General features: G+C 39.1%; 1 protein-coding gene across 1 annotated transcript in view; it reads left to right on the top strand.

The window, feature by feature from the left end:
* The window catches only part of LOC139714256 (serine/threonine-protein kinase mTOR-like), a 232,271-nt gene that overhangs the window by 199,045 nt on the left and 12,868 nt on the right, over positions 1 to 20,358 (top strand). Inside the window, exons 40-41 of the mRNA XM_071625971.1 lie at positions 16,924 to 17,019; positions 18,009 to 18,131. Of these exons, the coding sequence (XP_071482072.1) occupies positions 16,924 to 17,019; positions 18,009 to 18,131 (219 nt within the window). The remainder of the gene's footprint in view (positions 1 to 16,923; positions 17,020 to 18,008; positions 18,132 to 20,358) is intronic.

Here is a 20,358-nt window from a genome sequence, read left to right on the forward strand (position 1 = left end):
TTGAGTGCATTGGACGGACATTCTGTATGGGTATGGTGATCGTGCTTTTTCCGTTATGGGACCAAAATTGTGGAATCAGTTACCTCTTCAGTTAAGGGAACTGTCATCTACAGAGTCATTCAAATCCAAACTTAAAACTTATCTGTTCCTTTCATACTGAGGACTGTAATTGCTGTATGTCATTAATATTGGATCAATATTGTGTTTTTAATTGGTATATGTTGTATTCTTTACTTGGTATATGTTATATTTGTTTTTGTTTACCATTTTCTTCTTTGTTCAAATGTTTGAATATGTATATGCATGTAAATATATGATATCTTTTCATTTTTGAAGCGCCATGAGCACTGAAAAGTGGACCTGTGCGCTATACAAGTAGCCACTATTGTTATTATTATTATCATAAATTATGTGAAGTAGATGCATAGATGAATAGATGGATGGATAGATAGATCAATAAATAGCTGGATGGCTAGATCAAAGGAGATACAGAGAGAGAGTGATGCAACAGCATACATACATACAATGTATCTATATAGATATAGATGGATGGATAGACAGACAATTATATTTCTTTGAAATATAATATAATACATAAATGCTATTAACATAAATGGTACATGATATTGAAAAAGGAAAGAGGGAATTACGATACTGCAAGGACTAAAGCGGTACCATTTTATAGAGATAGTGGAAGTTGATGAACTTACAAACAATATGAGAAATTTGCATAGAAGGCCCTTGCCAAGCTTAAAACACATTCTCTTGTTATCGGAGTACTGTTAACCCACTGAAGTCCAGTCCCGAGAATTCTCTCAAACATGTCTATGGGAAATGTGTGTAAAGTGGTTAAGTGTTAGTTCTGAAAACCGACATTCACTGAAGAATGTCTGTCAATGTAAAATTAGAGTATAATCACTGGCTTGATATAGCCTCTGAATTTAGCGTATGTGACAAGAGTGAATCTATTAATAGTGTATTTCTGATGGTGCCTGTCTGGGAAATCTTTCCAAGAATATAATCGCACTTCTAAATTGTCTCTTCTAAAATCATTAGTCTGCACATTTGGCTTTGTCCTTAAATCAGCAGATGTCCAGGCACCAGTTCGTCGCATAGCTCTCAACTATGTTCTCCAGCAACATGTTTTCAAGCCGAACAGTGATCATGTTGTATATGTGCAGATGGGTAGACCAGAAATAAACTTGTTGAAACTCCCAATGATTATAGGTTCGTCTCAGGGCCACACTCATCAGAACACGGAAGTGGAGCTACAGCCTCTTGACATGCAAGCATCGGAGAATGATTAAAAGGGTATTTACTGCAAATAACACTAGTAGACTGAGTGAATGCAGAAATATTAAAAGTACACATAAGTGAAGAAGACAAAAATCAGAGGATCTGTTCTTAACTTATGAACTTTTGAAGTTTTAGGTAAATCCATGTGCAATAATTGCTGGATAAGAAGACTACAACAGTCTGTGATGTCTCAGTAGTAAGTAGAAGGAATTTGTATTTTCAATCGAAAATGAATTCTGAAAAGAATTTTCTATTTTATTTATCACATTACCTGACTGTAGCAAAACTATCATGACAGTTAGCGATGAAACAAATTTTGGGAGTGTATTACGAAGTTCTGTCTGATCATGTCATCAGGAATTATAAATAAGATGTACAGAGACATAGAATTGGTTGTTTAGATCAGCACTGTTTAAAAGTTAGACATTTCCAGCACTGCCTATGGCATTTACAGTGATACCAAGGTGCTTATTTTTTTTCTTCATCAAAGTATTGAGAGATTCAAAGACTTAGTTTGGAATGCCCCCCAAAACACGATGCCAAGAACTCAGCATGGAATTATCAAAATTGTAATCTCAGTGCAGTTTACAAATTATACCGGCTGTCTGCTCTGAAATTGTTAATACGATTCCAAAAACAAACTTTGATGTTGTCATTGAGGTATGAACCAGCCTTCATGAGAACTTGATGCGCCATGTGTTTAATCTATGGAAAGCCAAACTATTTCTTGGAGTCAACATGAATGATGCCGAGTGCAGAAAGGCAATGACCTATCCAGACATATTGGCATGGCGGTAGATAAAAGCAGTCCATGCATTGTCACATAAATCTACAGAGGTAGCTACGTACAATGTAGCATCTCCTTTGAAGTGTTTTCATCTGGTTGCCTGGAGACCGGAATATCATCCAGCCAGTCCTCAGGCCAGTCATGAGGTGGGCGTGTCTCTTGGCAAGAGGGAATCTGTCTTTATATCAGTGATGTTCATGAGGGAGCATCATAATCCGGAAGGGGTTTGGGGCAGCTGAGGGCTGTGGAGCGTGGGCAGTGAATCGCCAGAGATATCCTTGATTTTCGCAATGCATAATCAGTTACAAGTTTTGATCTACAATTCACCCCCCCCCCCAAGCTGCCCCCCCCCCCAAAAAAAAAATAAATAAATAAATAAAAAATAAATGAATAGAATGGCAAGGTTATTAGTCAGTAGTTCTTTGGCTGTCTGTGAAAATAATTGCCCACAATATTGCATCACATGTACTGCAAGTAGCAGTGATGTATTCCTGATTTGGAAAGGCACTTTTTATTGGTGCGATGTACTCCACACAGTCCCCCTTGGTAGACAGGAATCAAAAGTACTTGCACTCCGCCCCCTCCTCTCCCTCTTACACTTGCGAGATATATCCTGAATCATTTTGGATTTCTCCTCACATACCCATTTCCTGATGGAAGCCTGATGACGTCAAACCTAGCAGCTGATGCTGGAAAGAGGAGCCACTGATGCTCAAACTCTCTTGAGGAATGCTGATGGGAGTACTGAGTGTAAATGACTTTGAATGAGGTGTCTAGGGCTAAGGCATAGGAGAAGTGAACTGATAGAAAAACTAAAGTGATATGTCAAATGCATCAGCAAAGTGATGGAACAGTTTAGTCAGACAATCTGTAACAGTTGACCCTGTAATCATAATTTTTATTTCTTTTTCTTTTGTATGTCTCTTTTTTTTTGTGGGGGGTGGGGGGATAAACATGGAGGAATGGGTTAACAAAGTCTGGACATACATTTCATATATTTTCAAATGTATGAACAATTGATGCTAACATTTGAAATATGTATGATATAAGCATCAGGTAATCACACATAGAATGATTCTACAATAGTGACAAAGATTACCAATTGATTGCCATAAATTTTAGTAGAATGCAGAGTGAATGGATGCCACTCTGTCTGCAAAGACTGGAACTCCACTGGTGTATGGTAAGCCGAGTGTGCGCATGCTATTTTCAAGCATGAAAGTTAGTAAAAACAACAAATGTAATCCTGTCTCTAGGTGAAAAAAAAAAGAATTCTGTGAAGGAGTTGACAACACATGGCTTTCCATAGACAATGAATGGCTGACCAATCCCTCTTTCAGGGGATTGAACTCGTGTTTATATCTCTTAGAAATCCAAACCTTGGAACATAATTTGTTTTGTAGCTCCTGGAGCTCACTTACAGGTGGACTTAATTGTTAATAATGACCCAGGGCTCCATCCCATAATCAGCAATTATAGTCAGTTGTAGTAATTTGCAGCATTGCCATGACGACAGCCATGATAAATCCAATCAGCTGTAAGCATTTACTGTGGTACCTGTCTTCAATGCAACTTTCGATGATTGCCGAGTTTTGTGTGAAACAGGTGCCACAAACACTGACCCAGCAGAAGAAACACAAGATGTGCCTCTGCCAGTGTGTTTGATTGATGTAAATCAGTTATTGTTGAAAAAAAAAACCCTGAGATCCAAAGGAATTTATCAAAAACAATGAACCCATTTGAATATGTGGCAGTTACATGTAGACTCATGTAAGCACACCAGATATAGGCCTACAGTGAACGTTTTAGCATGATGCTTGTCTGAGTAACCTAAAGTTTTCACTGAGTCCTCTGTTTTTCTTCTTTTCCTTTTCCTTTTTTTGTGCTTGAAGTGCTCATTTGCTTACATGAGCGATAATCTGCTGTCACAATTTACTTCGTGGCAGCATTCCACAGATGACAGCACACATGTGTGGATGCTGATAACCAACATCCATGTTGTCATCACGTATCATCTGGGTGTCAGTGCTAGCGTCCTTGCTTCCCCCTCTCCACACCAACACCGCGATGGAGGCCCTCTATTTGCCTGATCCCTTCCATGTCGTCTTCATTTCTGTCCCCATCTCACTCGAGCACTCTTGTTTTACCCAGTGTTCAAGGGACAGATTTTTTTTTTTCAGGGGGTTAGTGATTAGATGATGTTCACACTCACCCTATTTTCCTTTGAAGAATTTTAAAGCAAAATATCCCTAATGGCTTTGCATCGCTGTAGTCCAGATTTCTTCATCTTGTCTATTCATCCAGTATTCTTTGCAGCTTCACCCTCCCATTTCTTTTAGTGTATAAGCTGATTCCATCCAGTATTACAGAAAAGATATAAATAACAATCACATGATACAATAATTCTGTGCTATCAGAGTTAAACAGTTTATAAGTTATTTTTCAGGTATATCCCAGAATACATGTACATAATGCAAAATTTTGACGCTGAATCTGAACAGGAACCATCCACAATTATGCTTGTGTCCTTGATACTCTAAGATCAGGTCAATCATTGGAACATTACAAAATAATGTCTTTGTTTAAGAGGGTCCCTAGATTGCTTGGACTATAGAGTTACACACACACAGACACACACACCCACACATAGAGATAGCTGACTTTTGGCATCGTCTGCAGAGACAGTGATATTTGCACCAACAAAAAAAAAGAAAAAAAAAAGAAAAAAACACACCACAAAATATAACTTTTTGTGAGGGGAAATTTGCCCACGCTTTAATATTTCCATAGCGACAGACTCAATATTTTTTCTTTCTCTTGTATCTATTTGGAGGGGAGGGGGTTAGGGGAGGGGGAGGGGGTGGAGGAGGGTAAATGCAAAAAGCCCATTAAGTGTCACAGCTCATCTTGTAGGCCTCCAATGATAAACCACTCAGCCTATTATCTGAGCTCGTGACCATGAGATGCAGCATGAAATGATCAGGTCAGAAATATGTGCAGTGGACCAAAGATTGTTTCGCAGTTACTCCAAGAATTCTAACCTCGATTGAAATGATCTCCTTTGCTCATTTTTAAAACTATAGTGAAATTCTTTCCTTTCCTGTGCTTCCTGTTTTGTGGACTTTTGCATTGTGTGATGAATGACTTTGCTGACATTAACCTTGGTGCCGAAATACTTGCCAGGTGTAGATAGTTTATCATTATATCTCTTTCCAGCCCAACTGGTTCAAATCAATTGATGTTGAGTTTTTGTCCATGAAATGTAGAGTCATCTGTCACGAGCAGAATTTTACTGGAAGTCTCTAAAGCCCTTTTTACACTTGTGTTTCTTAACCCCATACTTTCTCTGACCCAGGACTATCGTTAGTCCCGTACCAATTTTTTCAGCTTTTCACACTCGCCAATAAATCCCGTACTAAGCTCTTGTCCTGGGCTAAGGAGAAAACTGACCTTTTTACATTCGTATTTCTTAGCCCCGTACTTTCCAAACACATGAATATTCATGATTACGCTGTGCACTGTACAAGTAAACGCACGCACCGGCAGCACTTGATTACCTCGTTTGTGATTGGTCAGTGGGGGATCGGACTTCGTCTCCGTCGCTTAGCCCCGAATTATTTTTCATTATGTTTACACTCGCTTGCTTGGCACGGCAATTGCTGGGTTAGCACCGCAATTTCGGTGCTAACCCTGCTATTTTGCAGGGCCAGATAGTACGGGATTATCGGTGGGGCTAGCCCACTTTCGCAAAAACAAGTGTAAACAGAAGGTGGGCTAAGGAAAGTCCGGTACTAACGGTGGGGCTAAGGCCCCCCCCCCCCCCCCCCCCCCCAGCCCCACCGTTGGTACGGGACTAAGCAAAAATTTGCAATTGTAAAAAGCCCTATAAAGGCCATCACAGTCTTTATGGCAGTCATAAGATTAAAACCTGAAATTTGATGTTTCAGTGGAATATTAAACATCCTTCTGTTTCTGATTATGTTAATCAGTATTAGATACCTGCCAATGTGCTGATTTATTTACAAAACGTGCATGGTACAAAGTAGTACCTTTGGGATTTATGTTTTATAGGCCTGCAATTGATGCATTTTGTCTGTTGTTGTTCATATTTACACATTGTATTCTCACCTCAAATGTACTTCTTCATCCTGAAAATCGATCAGGGAGCTCACTGCCTCAAGAAGCTACATGAATATATCCATGTCATTCAAATCTGTGATTTCCCAGTAAAGACCCTTTGCAGCACAAATAAGAGGGTAACATTCAAATACCCTTCGTCAAACACTAGACACTGCATGAGGGGATGTTGTCATATGTGTACTTCGTTATATTCCTGGTACTTGGGCAAGTCCCCCCTCCCCCCCCCCCCTCTTTTCTGCTCTGTTGTTTGGGCCCAAGATGTGGTTTCCCTTTCAGAGATGATGTGACTCGCCCTCAGGGATGGTACCCCTCACAATGATCCATTGTTGTGTGGGGATTCTTCTCCTTTGCCCTGGTGGGTGACTTCCCATTTGAAATCTCTCAAGTTTTCTTTGCGCTCATTGTGCGCCAAATTTGACGAAAATGGACCGGATTGAATGCTGATGTTGCCACACAGAATGTGTAATTGTGACAGCATTCATCTGAGGCATGTTGTCGCGTAACCCAAGTTTCTTTCGCATTTGCAGGGTACAATGGATGCTCTGTATACATATGATGGCAAAGCTTAATGTTCTTTCTGGCTTCAAGCGTGTCCCCAGTGTATGTATGCGGTTAGGTGAAACCCCTTCAGAGGAAGACTTGCCGCACAGTTTCCTTCCATTCTTAATGAAGTTGAATTCCTTTTACGAAACATGTAGGGTGCATCCCCTCCTATTCCTCTGACCCTATTTACTTTTGAAATATATTTTGGGTTGGGATGTGTTGACAAAGGTGAAACTGTACTGTGTTCTTTGAGTTTTTGTTGAGGTATAGTGAGTAGAGATCCCCAAGGGTGGGGCGGGAGGGCCATTTTAAGTTTCCATGAATGTTTGGATTGGGAGATATTGTGAAAATTCACTGTTTTGTTTTGTTTTTTATTAGGAAGATTCTCCACATTAAATTTAGGGATGTTTTGTTGGATTTGAACTTTGAAATGTGTTGTGAACCTAAAAGAAAAAGGCCTATAAGAGTGTTCTTTGTCAAATTATGTCATCTACCAGTGAATACTCACATTGGATTGTCATATGCACAAGGTAGAGTTTTTTTTTTTTTTACGACAGCAATTTCAATGAAAAAAGGCATTGTCAGTTGGTTACTCCTTTTTTTTTTATCATCTTTATGTGAGTTTTTTAAAACTTTCAAAATATGCAATCAGATAGAGATGCAGCATGTTGTAAAGCCAGAAACATTTACTGCATGAAACTTTGCTATTTGCCACTGGTGTTCCATTTATTGTGTAGACAGAATCTTTTGTGTGCATTTCTCTTTCACGAATCCTGGCTCCTTACAAAGTTTGAGAAAGTTTCATGCATGCAAAAATGTTTGGTTTTACAGTACTTGTGATTGTCAGACATTCGAGAGACATTGTATGTCACCTTAATTACCTCGTACCTCTGAGATAATGGCTATATCTCACACGGTAACGACAGTGGGTTGTAAAACCATCTGATATTACTATTAAAGGAGAGAATAAGAATGATGATAAAACAAACTGTCGACCATGTTAATATGACTGTCGTCCCTCTGACGTTTCATCATTTATACAGATCAGTCACACGCCCAGAGAAAGGGTGTATTTAAGGCTATCTATTAAACCCTTCACCTCCCTGATATTGCTCTACCCCATACAATGAACTCACACCATGTCCCATCTCTGTATTCAGGGGGTTAATCATCAAGCATTACTGAGAAGAAGAAGAAGAAGAGAATATAAACGATGATAAAACAACTGCTCTTCCTGTAAACATTGCTGTCCCTGCTCTGACAGTTCATCATTTAAGGATCAAGGTCACATACTGGAAAATGGTCTGTGTTTGTTTAAGGAAGTAATAGATAGCACCAGCTGTTTGGTCGTGGTATTTTATCACCCGGAGTCCACGGAGAAGGTGCCGCTTTGTGATGGATGAGAGCGAGGGTTAATCAATTATGCTCATATTTAAAGGAAACCCAAACGCAAAGAGCACTGTGGATTGAGTGAAAGCAGCAACATTAGTAGAACATATCAGTGAAAGTTTGAGGAAAATCAGACAATAGATGCAAAAGTTATGAATTTTTGAGGTTTTGGTTTTGGAACCGATGGATGAGGAGACTACTAGAGATTATGATGTATGTGTGGACAACAATATAAAGAAAATATAAAGAAAATTCCACAAAACTTAACTTTTCTAGCATCATGAAAGAGCACTTGACTAACTGCTTTCAGAAAGCATGGGGAATAATTGCTACCCTTACATATATATGTCAGTATCAAGTTGATGGAATGTGTCATTTTCATGAAAAAGGAATTTTTGTGAAATTCCCTTTATATTTTTTTCATATTGTCATCCACACAGACCTCATAACCTCTAGTAGTCTCCTTATCCAGCGGTTCCAACACCAAAACTTTAAGAATTCATAACTTGTGCATCGATTATCCGACTTTCCTCAAACTTTCACTGAATATGTTCTAGTAAATTTTGCTGCTTTCACTCAGTCCACATTTCTCTTTGGGTTTGGGTTTCCTTTTTAAAGTTTCGTTTCATGTCCAGAGTTGGGGATATAGACAAGGTCGTGAAATCCGTGCAGAGCTTGGGAAGAGAAGTGTTTGATCTCCAAATGATTTCCTCAAGAGTAGAAGCAATCCATTAGATCGGTGTCTTGAGGATTGCCTGCCAATAAAAGAAGGAGCCGAAATTATGATGTATGATTTCAGTCCAGTCCATGATTAATGACTCCAAAACTTTTCTGACTCATGCAGAACATTCTGACTGATGTTCCAAAGAACAGCCTTTACAGAAATCTCAGGAGGAGGAGGAGGAGGAGAATAGGAGGAGGAGGAAGAAAAAGAAGGGTGGAAAAATGTGGGGAGGGGACAGAATTAGATTCAGCAAGAGGGCACATGGCATTGTGTGTGCTTGCTTTGAGGGTTAGCATGGTTTTTGTTAACTCATTTTTTTTTTTTTTTTTTTTTTTTTTTTTTTTACTCTTTGCCAGTCTGGTTCAATTCAGTGGATTCCTTTAGTATTGGGGGAAAAGCCCAGCTATTCTATAGAAAAGATTCAAATGCCGATTCCTCCGTAGTAGATTAATGGCAGCAATATAATTCAGTTTCATGTACAACTCCCATGGCAACCAGATGAATGTCCCTTTTAATATGGTATGGAATTTCGTGAGAATAGCGTACTTTGAGAGACAGGCGGCCAGTTGTGTTGAATGTAGATATGATTTGTATTGATTTCTTGACGTACAGTGATATATGCCTTCCGAAACTCACGTTAGTTGTATTCATTACAATTACAGCCCTCTGGCAATGCAAGATAATGACAGTGTGTTTGTTAAAGGAGAATGAAACCCAAATATTGTCAATCTGAATTGAGGGAATGCAGCAAATCTAGTAGAATATACATCAGCAAAGTTTTAGGAAAATTGGACAATCCACTCAAAAGTTGTGAAGTTTTGGTGCAGCCATTGCAAGAAGAGAAGACTGCAACACTTTATGACTTCACATATGGAAATCGATGCAAAGGATATATAAAGAAAATTCGACATATTTTACTTACTCTTGTATAATATTCTTTTAAAAACAAAGAGCACTTGACTTTATAATTCGTTCAGAAAGCAGGGGGAATAATAACATTATCAGTAACAAGTCATCCCATCTTCTTGGAGTTTATTGGATTCCACAGAGTGTCACATGCAATAACAATACCAAAAGTAAGACAATAAATTTACTTTACAGTGCCTGTATATGTGACCCGCTGCAACAAAAGGGTCCTAAAGTCGCGCACGGTCGAAGCCGTGAAAATCGAGTTTTAAGTCAGAGCATCATAATTGGTCAAAACTTACGATTTTCTGATTTTGACATATTATTGGAGTCTGACATGTCTTCTATCATCTGTCGAAATTTTGAAGCAAAATGATGAAAGGAAAGACCATAAAATAGCGTTTTTCTGGGCCATGTTTTTTGGCGTTTCAACGAAGCAGACACTGGTTCGAAAATTTGGATTGAGCGCCACAGATAGGCTCCGCCCCTAACAATGACCAGAGTGATCTCATTGGTCAGTTTGCTGCTTGCCGCTAACCGAAGCGTGAAGAGTCTGCCCAGTCGACTGGTGCGTGCGGGCGGGGTGCGCTATGCCCAGCCGCTTCTCCTGGCATCCTGGTCACTGATTGGTTAGTGAGGAGACCGCCGACGCTGTGCTTGAATGAGCATTTCGGGGGTTGCTAGGGCTTACCTTCTATTGTCCGTAGGTGAAAACTGACTTGCGTGTCCCTTGATCGCGATTGCGTCACAAGGAAAACTTTTAGGGGGCTTTTCTTGAAACAGTGATTTCCAAGACGTCTCGACATGCTCTCTTTTAAACATCGATATCTCTGCAGCTGATTATATTTATAAGATGTGTTATATATCAATATAAAGCAGAAAGATTAGGGAATTTTGTCATGCAATTTTCAAATAATCGACTCCGCCCGACTTTAGGATCATTTTGTTGTAGCGGGTCACATATGGCCCCAGAAATTTTCTTTGTGCTTTTGGCAAGGATTTTTAAAATCCAATCTAACGTGGCATTCCACCTTCAGAAATATTCTTCTCCTGATTTTTTTTCTTTCTTTTTCTTTTAAATGTAAACACCTGTTTCATGGAATTTACTGGATATACAGCCAATGAGTACCCAGTTGGAAAGCCACCACAAACTGTGCTTTGGAAACAACTTGACCCTTCATCGTTTATTCAAGACCATTATCCTATGGAATGCAAGTGTCCTCTGTTTCAATCGCTATCATTCTACCCATTTATATACCCCCCTTCCCCCCCCCCCCCCGAGATTTTTTTCTCATTGGTCACTCAGCAGAAGAGTTTTGTGAATCCAACTTGTGTTAGTTGACTACCAGGTCAGTGTCGGATGTGATCCAATGAAGCAAGATCTTCTGATGAAGGAACTAAGCTCAGAGCTTAGTTTGCCATTGTATTCCATTTCCAGTCACAAGCCCATTCAGTGTCAGATTAAGTATCATGTCAATCAGATGTGTGTCCAGTCAACGTCCAAATCAATGACAGTCTGTTATTCAAGTTTCTGACAGTTATACAGTCATCGTACAGGTTAATTTGAGTCTTGGTTCTAGCACTCTTCTGGCGTTGGTATCACCGTAGTGAACCTCGGTGCAAATCTCCTAGCTGAGCGTCTCAGATCAGATTTCACCAGAACTCATCAGACCACCTGAAATTTTTGCATTTTGGCAATCAAATGAGTCTCTGATGGTCAGTGGAATGGGGCCTTTACCTATCCGTGTACCAGAACCAATGGCAATAATAAAATAAATTGCTCCTTGAAGAGTGCAAGGTCATTCATGGAAAAGGTCTGGTTCTTTTGATCGATGAGCACCTCTTGATGATAAAATCCAAAAGTGTGGTGCATAGTGTGTGGTGTAATCGAGGTATCTGTGAGTTTACCTGAAACAATCCTGTGGCTATAGGACCCTTGATTATTATTTACAGGGACCAGTTTACTATGAGATCAATTATAGGCTCCCTCGCTTAAAATTCACCTCCCTAGGAGTGGGTTAAAGGGATGGTACAGTTTCGGTTGAGATGGGGCTACAGGTTTCTAACTTTTTTATGATGAATTTTCTTGAGCTAGTGAGAAACCTTTTATGAAATATGAAAGAGCATGCAATTCTTTGAGGAATTCAAAGTTTATTTGATGAAAATTAGTTTTGAATCGGCTGAGATATCCAAAACAAAGCAATCCTGCAAACCACCTTTTATTAGGATTAGGCCTACTTTGTTTTACTTTGATATTGGATATATCAGCCATTTAAAAACCGATTTTCATCAAATGAACTTTGAATTTCTGTTAGAATTTTATGCTCTTTAACATTTCATAAAGTGATTTCTGAGTATCTTGCAAAAAGTTATGGGCTGAATCCTCACCTCAACCAATACTATACCATCCCTTTAAAGGTGAATTCCAGACCAGTTAAAAGTTAGCCTGAAAAGAAAGAGTAAAATTTTACAAGCACACAAACAGTGAAAATCTTTTTTAAAATTGTTTCTTTTTTAAGCTCTGACAATTCATTACCTCTGACATTTTTACCACTGACATTTTTACACCGAAGCAATTGATCCAGAACACCACATTTATTGCTTTCTTTATAGGCTTACTCCATGACTTTGATAAACAAAGACAAAATAATGCTTCTATAGCAGTAACACTTTATGTTCAACTTAAAGCATGGTCTTCATAGTATTCAAAGAATAGTTTATATATGAGTTCAACTTGATGGAATCTGTGCACCTTTGTAGAATTTGGTTATTGTCATTTACTAAGTTTGAGAAATTTTACCCCCCCCCCCCCAAAAAAAAAAAAAAAAAAAAAAAAACGCTCAAAAACAAACAAGCAAACAGGAGGGATGGGATATAAGAAGTACGTAGAGTAGATCGTGCTGTACCAAATTTTGATGAGCAAATCATAGAATAGTGACCAAAATATTTTGCATCACATACCCTTAAAATTCAGTCAACAATTTCAGTTGGGATCATCAAACATTCAGGCCAAGTGCATTTCCGAAAATAATTCTCCTGGGAACAGTGCATGCAAAGTTGCACTATTTCAATACCTGCTAATTTGTGCATTGCCAAAAATAATTCTATTGAGAACAATGCATGCAAAGTTACACTTATTTCAATACCTACTAATTTGTGCATTTCCGAAAATAATTCTGTTGAGAACAATGGGTGCAAAGTTGCACTACTTCAATATCTTCTAATAAATCTGATACAAATCATTATGTATTATGTATGAATTACCTATTGTTGGTATATTTTTGCTGTCAAATAAATGTAAACAAAATATATAAAACATCTGGATATTATCCAATACTATAAATAACATTGAACATTATCAGAGTATCATGGTATAAAATCGGGGCATTTTATGAATTTACCAAAGATTAGAAGTGCATTGTGGGGGACCTGTTTTCCCTCACTCCACAAGCCTGTGACTGTATAAGCTGTTATTTTTGCGGACATATTTTTTTTTGTAGATTAGGAGGTTAGAGACATTTTCGCGAGATGTTCTTTATGCAAATTGACACCAACACTAACGTAAATGCATTGCTACCCTAGCGCATGGCAACATTTTCGTGTGTTGTTAGATTCGTGATCTAAAATGTTATCGGCGAAATTTGTGAAAATTAAACCCACGCAAAAAGAACAGCTTATTCAGTGTTTTTCCATCTGGCATTGCTGTTTTGATCCACGGAGGCTGGGGCTTTTGCTTTCTATTTTTCTAATTGTTCAGAGAGGGAATGGTGTTATGAAGGGGCATCCTTTCGGGAAATATCAATTTTCCACCAGGGCAGGAAGGAAGAGCAGAGTTGAGTTCACGGAGGATCTCATTTGTGGTTCTTGATCTATTTTTACAAACTGTGCAAATGGTTAAAAGTGGGGGCCAACAGATGCAAGAGACTTTAATGCTATCTTTCTTTCTTTTTTTTTTCTTTTTTTTTTTGGAGGGGGGGGGGGGGGAGGGAAGAAGTATTGAATGTTGGTAATGTTTTATGTGTGTGGTCCCATGAGTAATGATTGAGACCCTGTTTACAGTGCGAGACTCGGCCGCGGCCGAGCCCGCTTTCATTTCAGTGTAAACGCGCAAAAGGCCAAATGCGGGGCCAAAATTGGCCACGCAGGCCGCGCATTTTGCCACGCTCTGGAAGTGGTCTCGGCCGAGCCCCGTCCTTTTCTCAGTGTAAACGCAAACTGGGCCAAATGCGCGGCCAATTTTAGTCTGACTTCCAGACCCTCTGCCCGTACTATTTCGTTATTCAGGATATTAACCCCCTCAATGTCGAAAACTAGTGTAGTTTAAGGTGGTTTTGTCCTGCAAAGGATTTTTCCTTCGGCAAAGGCCTTTGCCCGAACGGCGACTTCGTCGCCACGGAATCCAGTAGGCAAAGGGTCTGAAAACCAGACTATACCAAATTGCGTTTGTTTACAAGCAGAGCGCCACTGCGACAAAATATTGAAAGGTTTGAAATAAAAGCGCGGCCGAGCCCGGCAGTGTAAACGGACGAAATTGTGGGGCTCGGCCCTGCAATTGAGGCTGGGCTCGGCCCAGCCCCGCACTGTAAACGGGGTCTCAGTCTACTTTAGCATGTCCTGATGCTATCAACCCAAGTATACTTGGGTGACCCGCACCTCGTCATAGTTAATGTTTGCCCATATTTGAATCACATTTCGCCACTGAAATTCTTTGAAATCCAACTCACATACAGGAAAAATGCTGAAAATTCCAATGGAATCACAAGTTCACTGATCGATATTGAAAATTTGCAGCTATTGTCGTCGAATGCGAACGATGCGAAAAAGTTGCGTGCTAAGGAAGGGGCCCGCAACTCGTCACCCGCTCTCCCATAGACTTAGCACGTAAAAGACGTGTGCGGGTGACAGTGATGTTCCCATAGACATACACGTAAAAGATGCGTGAGGGTGACTTATAACATGTATTCCTATAGCCCTATGAAAATTTCAGATTTTCGCGAAAAACTGTTCGGTTTTCACCACAATTTGCTTGATTGTGGTAGCCCTGCCAAGTTTCAAGCGTACAGAACACAGTCCCGGGCATACATTTTTGCTTAGTGCGCTCAAAACAATTTTAAGTGGGGTGACGGTATTCGGGCCCCTGACGAGGTGCGGGCACCTCACTATATATAGTATTCGTGCTGAATGTACGAGCAAGGAATGCCAACCGTTCGTCCAAGAGGGCTACAAAAAGCCAGGTCTGGAATTTATGAAATGTTTTTGTTCATTGTTGAGGTGTTAATGAAATTTGGAAATTCCCGGTGATAATAGGATGGAAGCTACCACGTCTTAGGATATCATATGCGGTGTTGCTATAGAAACACACTTCCTATAGCATGTTGTGTGTGATGTTGCTATCTCCTACCAACTACTCAGGGAGAGAAAGATAGGGGGAGGGAGGATGAGAGCTGTCCGTGACAAACAGCATTAATTATTGCATCGTTTAGCTGTTATTGTCGTGACCACTTGAAGCCTACCTAAGTCATAACACATTTCATGTTGGCAATAAGTAGCGTGGGATCCGTCATACCCTTGTGACAGTTTGATGTGTGATCAGGACATAGCCAATTCTGAAATGGTGCTAGCTGATTAAGCATGTGACAATGCAATGTCTTTGTATGATGTTTATCTGACAGACCATTAATAGAATTATTTGGGATCATACAAAGAGAGATATAGAGTTGGAGAGAGAGATGGAGTTAGAGAGAGGTATAGAGTCAGAGAGAGATATAGAGTTGGAGAGAGATAAAGAATTGGAGAGAGATATAGAGTTAGAGAAATAGAGTTAGAGAGATATATAGAGTTAGAGAGAGATACATAGAGTTAGAGAGATAAAGAGTTAGATAAAGAAAGAGAGATATATGGGAGAGATAGCAAGTTACAGATATAGAGTTAGGGAGAGATGTAGAGCTAGAGAGAGAGAAAGATATAGTTGGAGGGACAGAAAAATATGGAGAAAGATAGAAAGGGAGAGGGAGAGATGGGACAAAAGACATATGGGCAGAAGAAGAAAGAGGGGGAGCTAGAGGAGGGAGACACAAACTCAGAAGCAGTTTTAAAGGGTGTGTACAGTTCTGGTTGAGGTGAGAATTTAGCTTTTAACGTTTTAAAAGATATTCAGAAACCACTCTATGAGATGTCAAAGAGCATGCAATTCTAAGGGGTATCAAAAGTTTATTTGATGAAAATCGGTTTTGAAATGGCTGAGATACACAAAAAACAAGGTGAAACAAAGAGATCCTAATAAAAGGCGTGGCCTGTCGCCTTTTATTATTGTCACTTTTTTGATATCTCAGCCATTTGGAAACCAATTTTCATCAAATAGGCGTTGAATCCTTCTTAAAATTATATGCTCTTTCATATTTCATATTCAGAGGTTTCTCATTATCTCACTTAAGAATGTTATAAACCTGAATCCCCACCTCAACCAGTACTGTAAAGTCCCTTTAAGCTGTTCTAATCCTGTGTGGTCAAGTAGTTCTATATCTGAATATCCTCCCAGGGGTATTTGAGGCATGAGAATGATTGTTACTCTTCATAATCACGACATGTGATGCCACAAACATGGGACAGCGTATATGATATGTATGCTTTAAGAAGACAAGGCATAGTGTTGAAATATGCTATAGTCATGTTTGTCACAAGATTTCACATTATATCTCTTCAAGTTTTGTTTTGTTTTTCAACTTATGGCATAGAATTTCCAAGACTTGTTCAAATCAAATTTTCATAATCTCAGTAATATAGAAAAGAAACTATCAGCAATACCCTGAATTCAGTAGTGCATCAAATTGTTTTGATGTGGCATTAGTATACCCACTGTACATTTAATGTCACAGTGATAAAATTACACTGAAGTAGATGAAGATTCCAAGTTTTGATAACTCGGTCTCTCTTTTTTGTTTTTCTTCCACCTCCCTTCTTTTCTCTTCTTCTTATCATTTTTCTCCATTCTCTTCTTCTTTTTCTTTTTCTACTTCTTCTTATTCTTTGGCTTCTTTTCTTTCTCCTGCTTCTGCTTCTCCTCCATCTTCTTCTACTTCTTTGTCTTCCTCCCTTTCTTATTGATCCTTCCCCCTCTCTATCTCTCCTGGTGCAACAGGTGATACCCCAGCTGATAGCCAGGATTGACACCAGACAGCTTGTGGGTCGTCTCATCCAACAGCTCCTCATAGACATCGGCAAGCAGCATCCTCAGGTAAGGCCAACTTAGGAGGACCACTCTCAAAATAGAGGCAAACTTTTTGACATTAAAAAATTGTAATATGAAGTGCGCTTTCCATCTATACTGCAACAAGATATTATGAAGTCATAGCTCTACAAAGTCATAAGGTTCTTTTGGGTTTGTTTTGTTGTTTAGTTGTTGCTGTTGTTTTATTTTTGTGTACTGTAAAAGTGGATATTTTCACGCGACTAATTTTTCGCGCTTGGCGGGGTAAGAAGAGTTTCATGTGTTTTCAATTCCCCGGAATCAAGACATCAACTACTGACACATATGGCAAGCAAAAGTATTCGCGGGCTTTTATTTTCGCGCTAGATTCTGGTTGTGCAAAATGCGTAAAAATTTCAACACCGCAAAAATTTCCACTCTTACAGTATTTATTTGTGTGTTTGCTTGTTTGTTTTTGCATGTCCAATCAGCTGGATAGTCTTCTGCACACATTCACAGTTTTGGAAAACCTGACAAAGATTTTGTACCTCTTGTGCACAATGATGAAAATGAATGTGTGATCTCCTCTTTAATTCATAATTTACTTTTTTTCTTCTCCTTTTCTTTCTTTTTTTTTTAAGGGGAGGGGGTTGGGGGAGGAGGTAGTTATAAAAGCTGAGAGCTTGATAAAGATGATTTTCAATGAGACCAGTAGTTTTGTCCTGCTGAAATTGTAAACTATTACTAATCATATCTGTTTGTATTTTCCATTTCACAATTGGTATATCCACCACTATTTACATGTGAGAGAGAAAAATGATGATTGATTAAATAATGATTTTATGCTAAAAGACAAAAGTGTCATAGATGGGGTTGAACCATGGAGCTTCTGATTTGAAATGTGTCATGCGCATGTAATCAAGACCTCTACACCATCATTTAGTGTCATCATTCAGTGTCATCATGTGCATTTATTATTCTTTAATGAAGCAGTTGTAAATATCTTTAATATCTGTACCCCCTTTCCTTCTTCTCAGGCCCTGATCTACCCCCTGACTGTGGCGTCAAAGTCACAGAGCTCTGCCAGACACAATGCCGCCAACAAGGTGCTCAAGAACATGTGTGAACACAGCTACACGCTGGTCCAACAGGCCATGATGGTGAGAATGTCCATCAAAACTTTTCGCTCCCATCAGTGATGTGAGAGTTTAGAGTTTAATCTGATTTCAGATTTTTTTTTTTAACTCTGCCTAAAACCCATTCTAAAGACCTTTTGCAGTTCAAATGCCTTGAAATGTTTACAGTTTAATGCACTTCGTAGTTTTCTACGTAAGTTTCAGATTTTTTCAGACATTTTTCTACAAGTGCTCTCACACCCCGTCACATTCCTCTAATTTTTTTTTATCTTGTCTCTGTTTTGCCATTTGAATTTATCCCTTCTCTTTTCCGTTCATTCACTTTCACTGCTACATAAAGTTTAAAGCCAGTTTGGACTGCTAGGAATGAATGACTAGCATTCTTCATAGTAGGAGGTTCCTCCCCCTATCTTGATTGAACTTTGAGCTTTTCACTTTGCTTGAATTTTCTGTGAGTGTTCATGAGACAGAACACCTGTGTAGCATTTAATGACTCTATTCCAACAGATGTCTTAAACTGAATCCACAGAGCCACACTATTCTAAACTAGAAAAGCACTCTGAGACTGCAGACCTCCGCCAAGCAGCAAACTTTCTCCCATACACGCGTGCTGAAAATCTTCAAATTTCCCAGTACATAGAAGCCTTTTGTTTACGTCATCAGCTTGCAGCTACGCGATGCCTCGCATGAGCAAAGCATGCACTTTATTAGAACGCATATGCAAAGCTCAAATACTCACAGCCTGAACTCTCAAGTTCATTGACTGCACCTGCCAAAAGATTAAAAATTTGTCAAAAATTCATAAAAAATCCTGGATCACTTCAAAAGTTTAATCATCTGTTCCTTCTGTCATTATCAACTTTTCCTACAAGTTTCATTCAAATCCATTCACAACTTTTTGAGCTATTTTGTAAACAGACAAACCAACGTCAAAGAAAACATAACCTTCCTTAATAGCGAAGGTAACTAATCATGAATGTCAACATGGTATCACTGAGACAGGGCAAGCAGAGTATGAGTGTTTTATCCAATTTTACTACAAGTTAAAGGACAAGTTCACCTTCATAAACATAAGGATTGAGAGAATGTAGCAATATTAGTAGAACACATCAGTGAAAGTTTGAGGAAAATCAGACAATTCGTTCAAAAGTTATGAATTTTTGAAGTTTTTGTGCAGTAACCGCTGGATGAGAAGACTACTGCAGTGTATGAATAACTTAGATGTCACATGCGTACAACAATATAAGGAAAATATAAAGAGAATTTCACAAAATTCCATCTTTTGAAAAAAATACACATTCCCCTGACTCGTTACCGACAAATGTTATGGGTAATATTATTCCCCCTGCCTTTTGAAAGAGGCAGGTCAAGTGCTCTTTTATTATGCGAAAAAAGTGAAAATATGTTGAATTTTCTTTTACATTTTCTTTATACTGTTGTACGCATATGACTCACAAGCTGTAGTAGTCTCCTCATCCAGCGGTTCCAACACAAAAATTTTAAAAATTCATAACTTTTGCATCGATTGTCCAATTTCCCTCAAACTTTCACTGATGTGTTCTACTAATATTGTTGCATTCTCTCAATCCTTATGTTTATGAAGGTGAACTTGTCCTTTAATATTTTGATGACAGGAAGATGTTTTTTGCACTCTGCAAGAAGCACATATTTCCTTTCTATACAGAGCTGAAATGATACATAATGCTTTTTGGGGGCAACAAAACCTTGTATCTCCCAACTGTCACATGTTCAGGTGAGCAAAAAAGCATGGCAACCAAATCACTATAAATGACATCTCCTTTCCTTTGATATGCTGTGTTGGCTTCATTTATGGGGGTAAGACAGCTGGGTTTTGGACTAGGACATCACTATATACGCCATATATTTTGCAAGTCTAAATTTGTGCGAATCTGGAATTCCCGACAATTTCGCGAGTGGTTAAATTCGTGATCGTGGAGTCCCCCCCCCCAGGGGGGCGTTTCATCAACGAGTTCGTCGGAGTTTTCACCGACAAATTTGCTATCAGCCAATTAGACGCAAGGATTTCATTAGCTTTTAACAGTTGTCAGTGTAAATCCTTGCGTCTGATTGGCTGATAGCAAATTTGTCGGTGAAAACCTCCGACGAACTCGTTGATGAAACGCCCCCCTGTTCTGAATGGAGAAATGTACATGCGTACGTCACATCCACATCAGGATCAGAGTCAATATTTTTATGTGTCTTTAAATTCGCGATTAGCACCAGACTTGTG

This window comes from Diadema antillarum, unplaced genomic scaffold (assembly GCF_040938485.1).
Source record: "Diadema antillarum isolate AM-2024a unplaced genomic scaffold, OU_Dant_1.0 seq00002211_RagTag, whole genome shotgun sequence".
Classification (NCBI taxonomy): Eukaryota; Metazoa; Echinodermata; class Echinoidea; order Diadematoida; family Diadematidae; genus Diadema; species Diadema antillarum.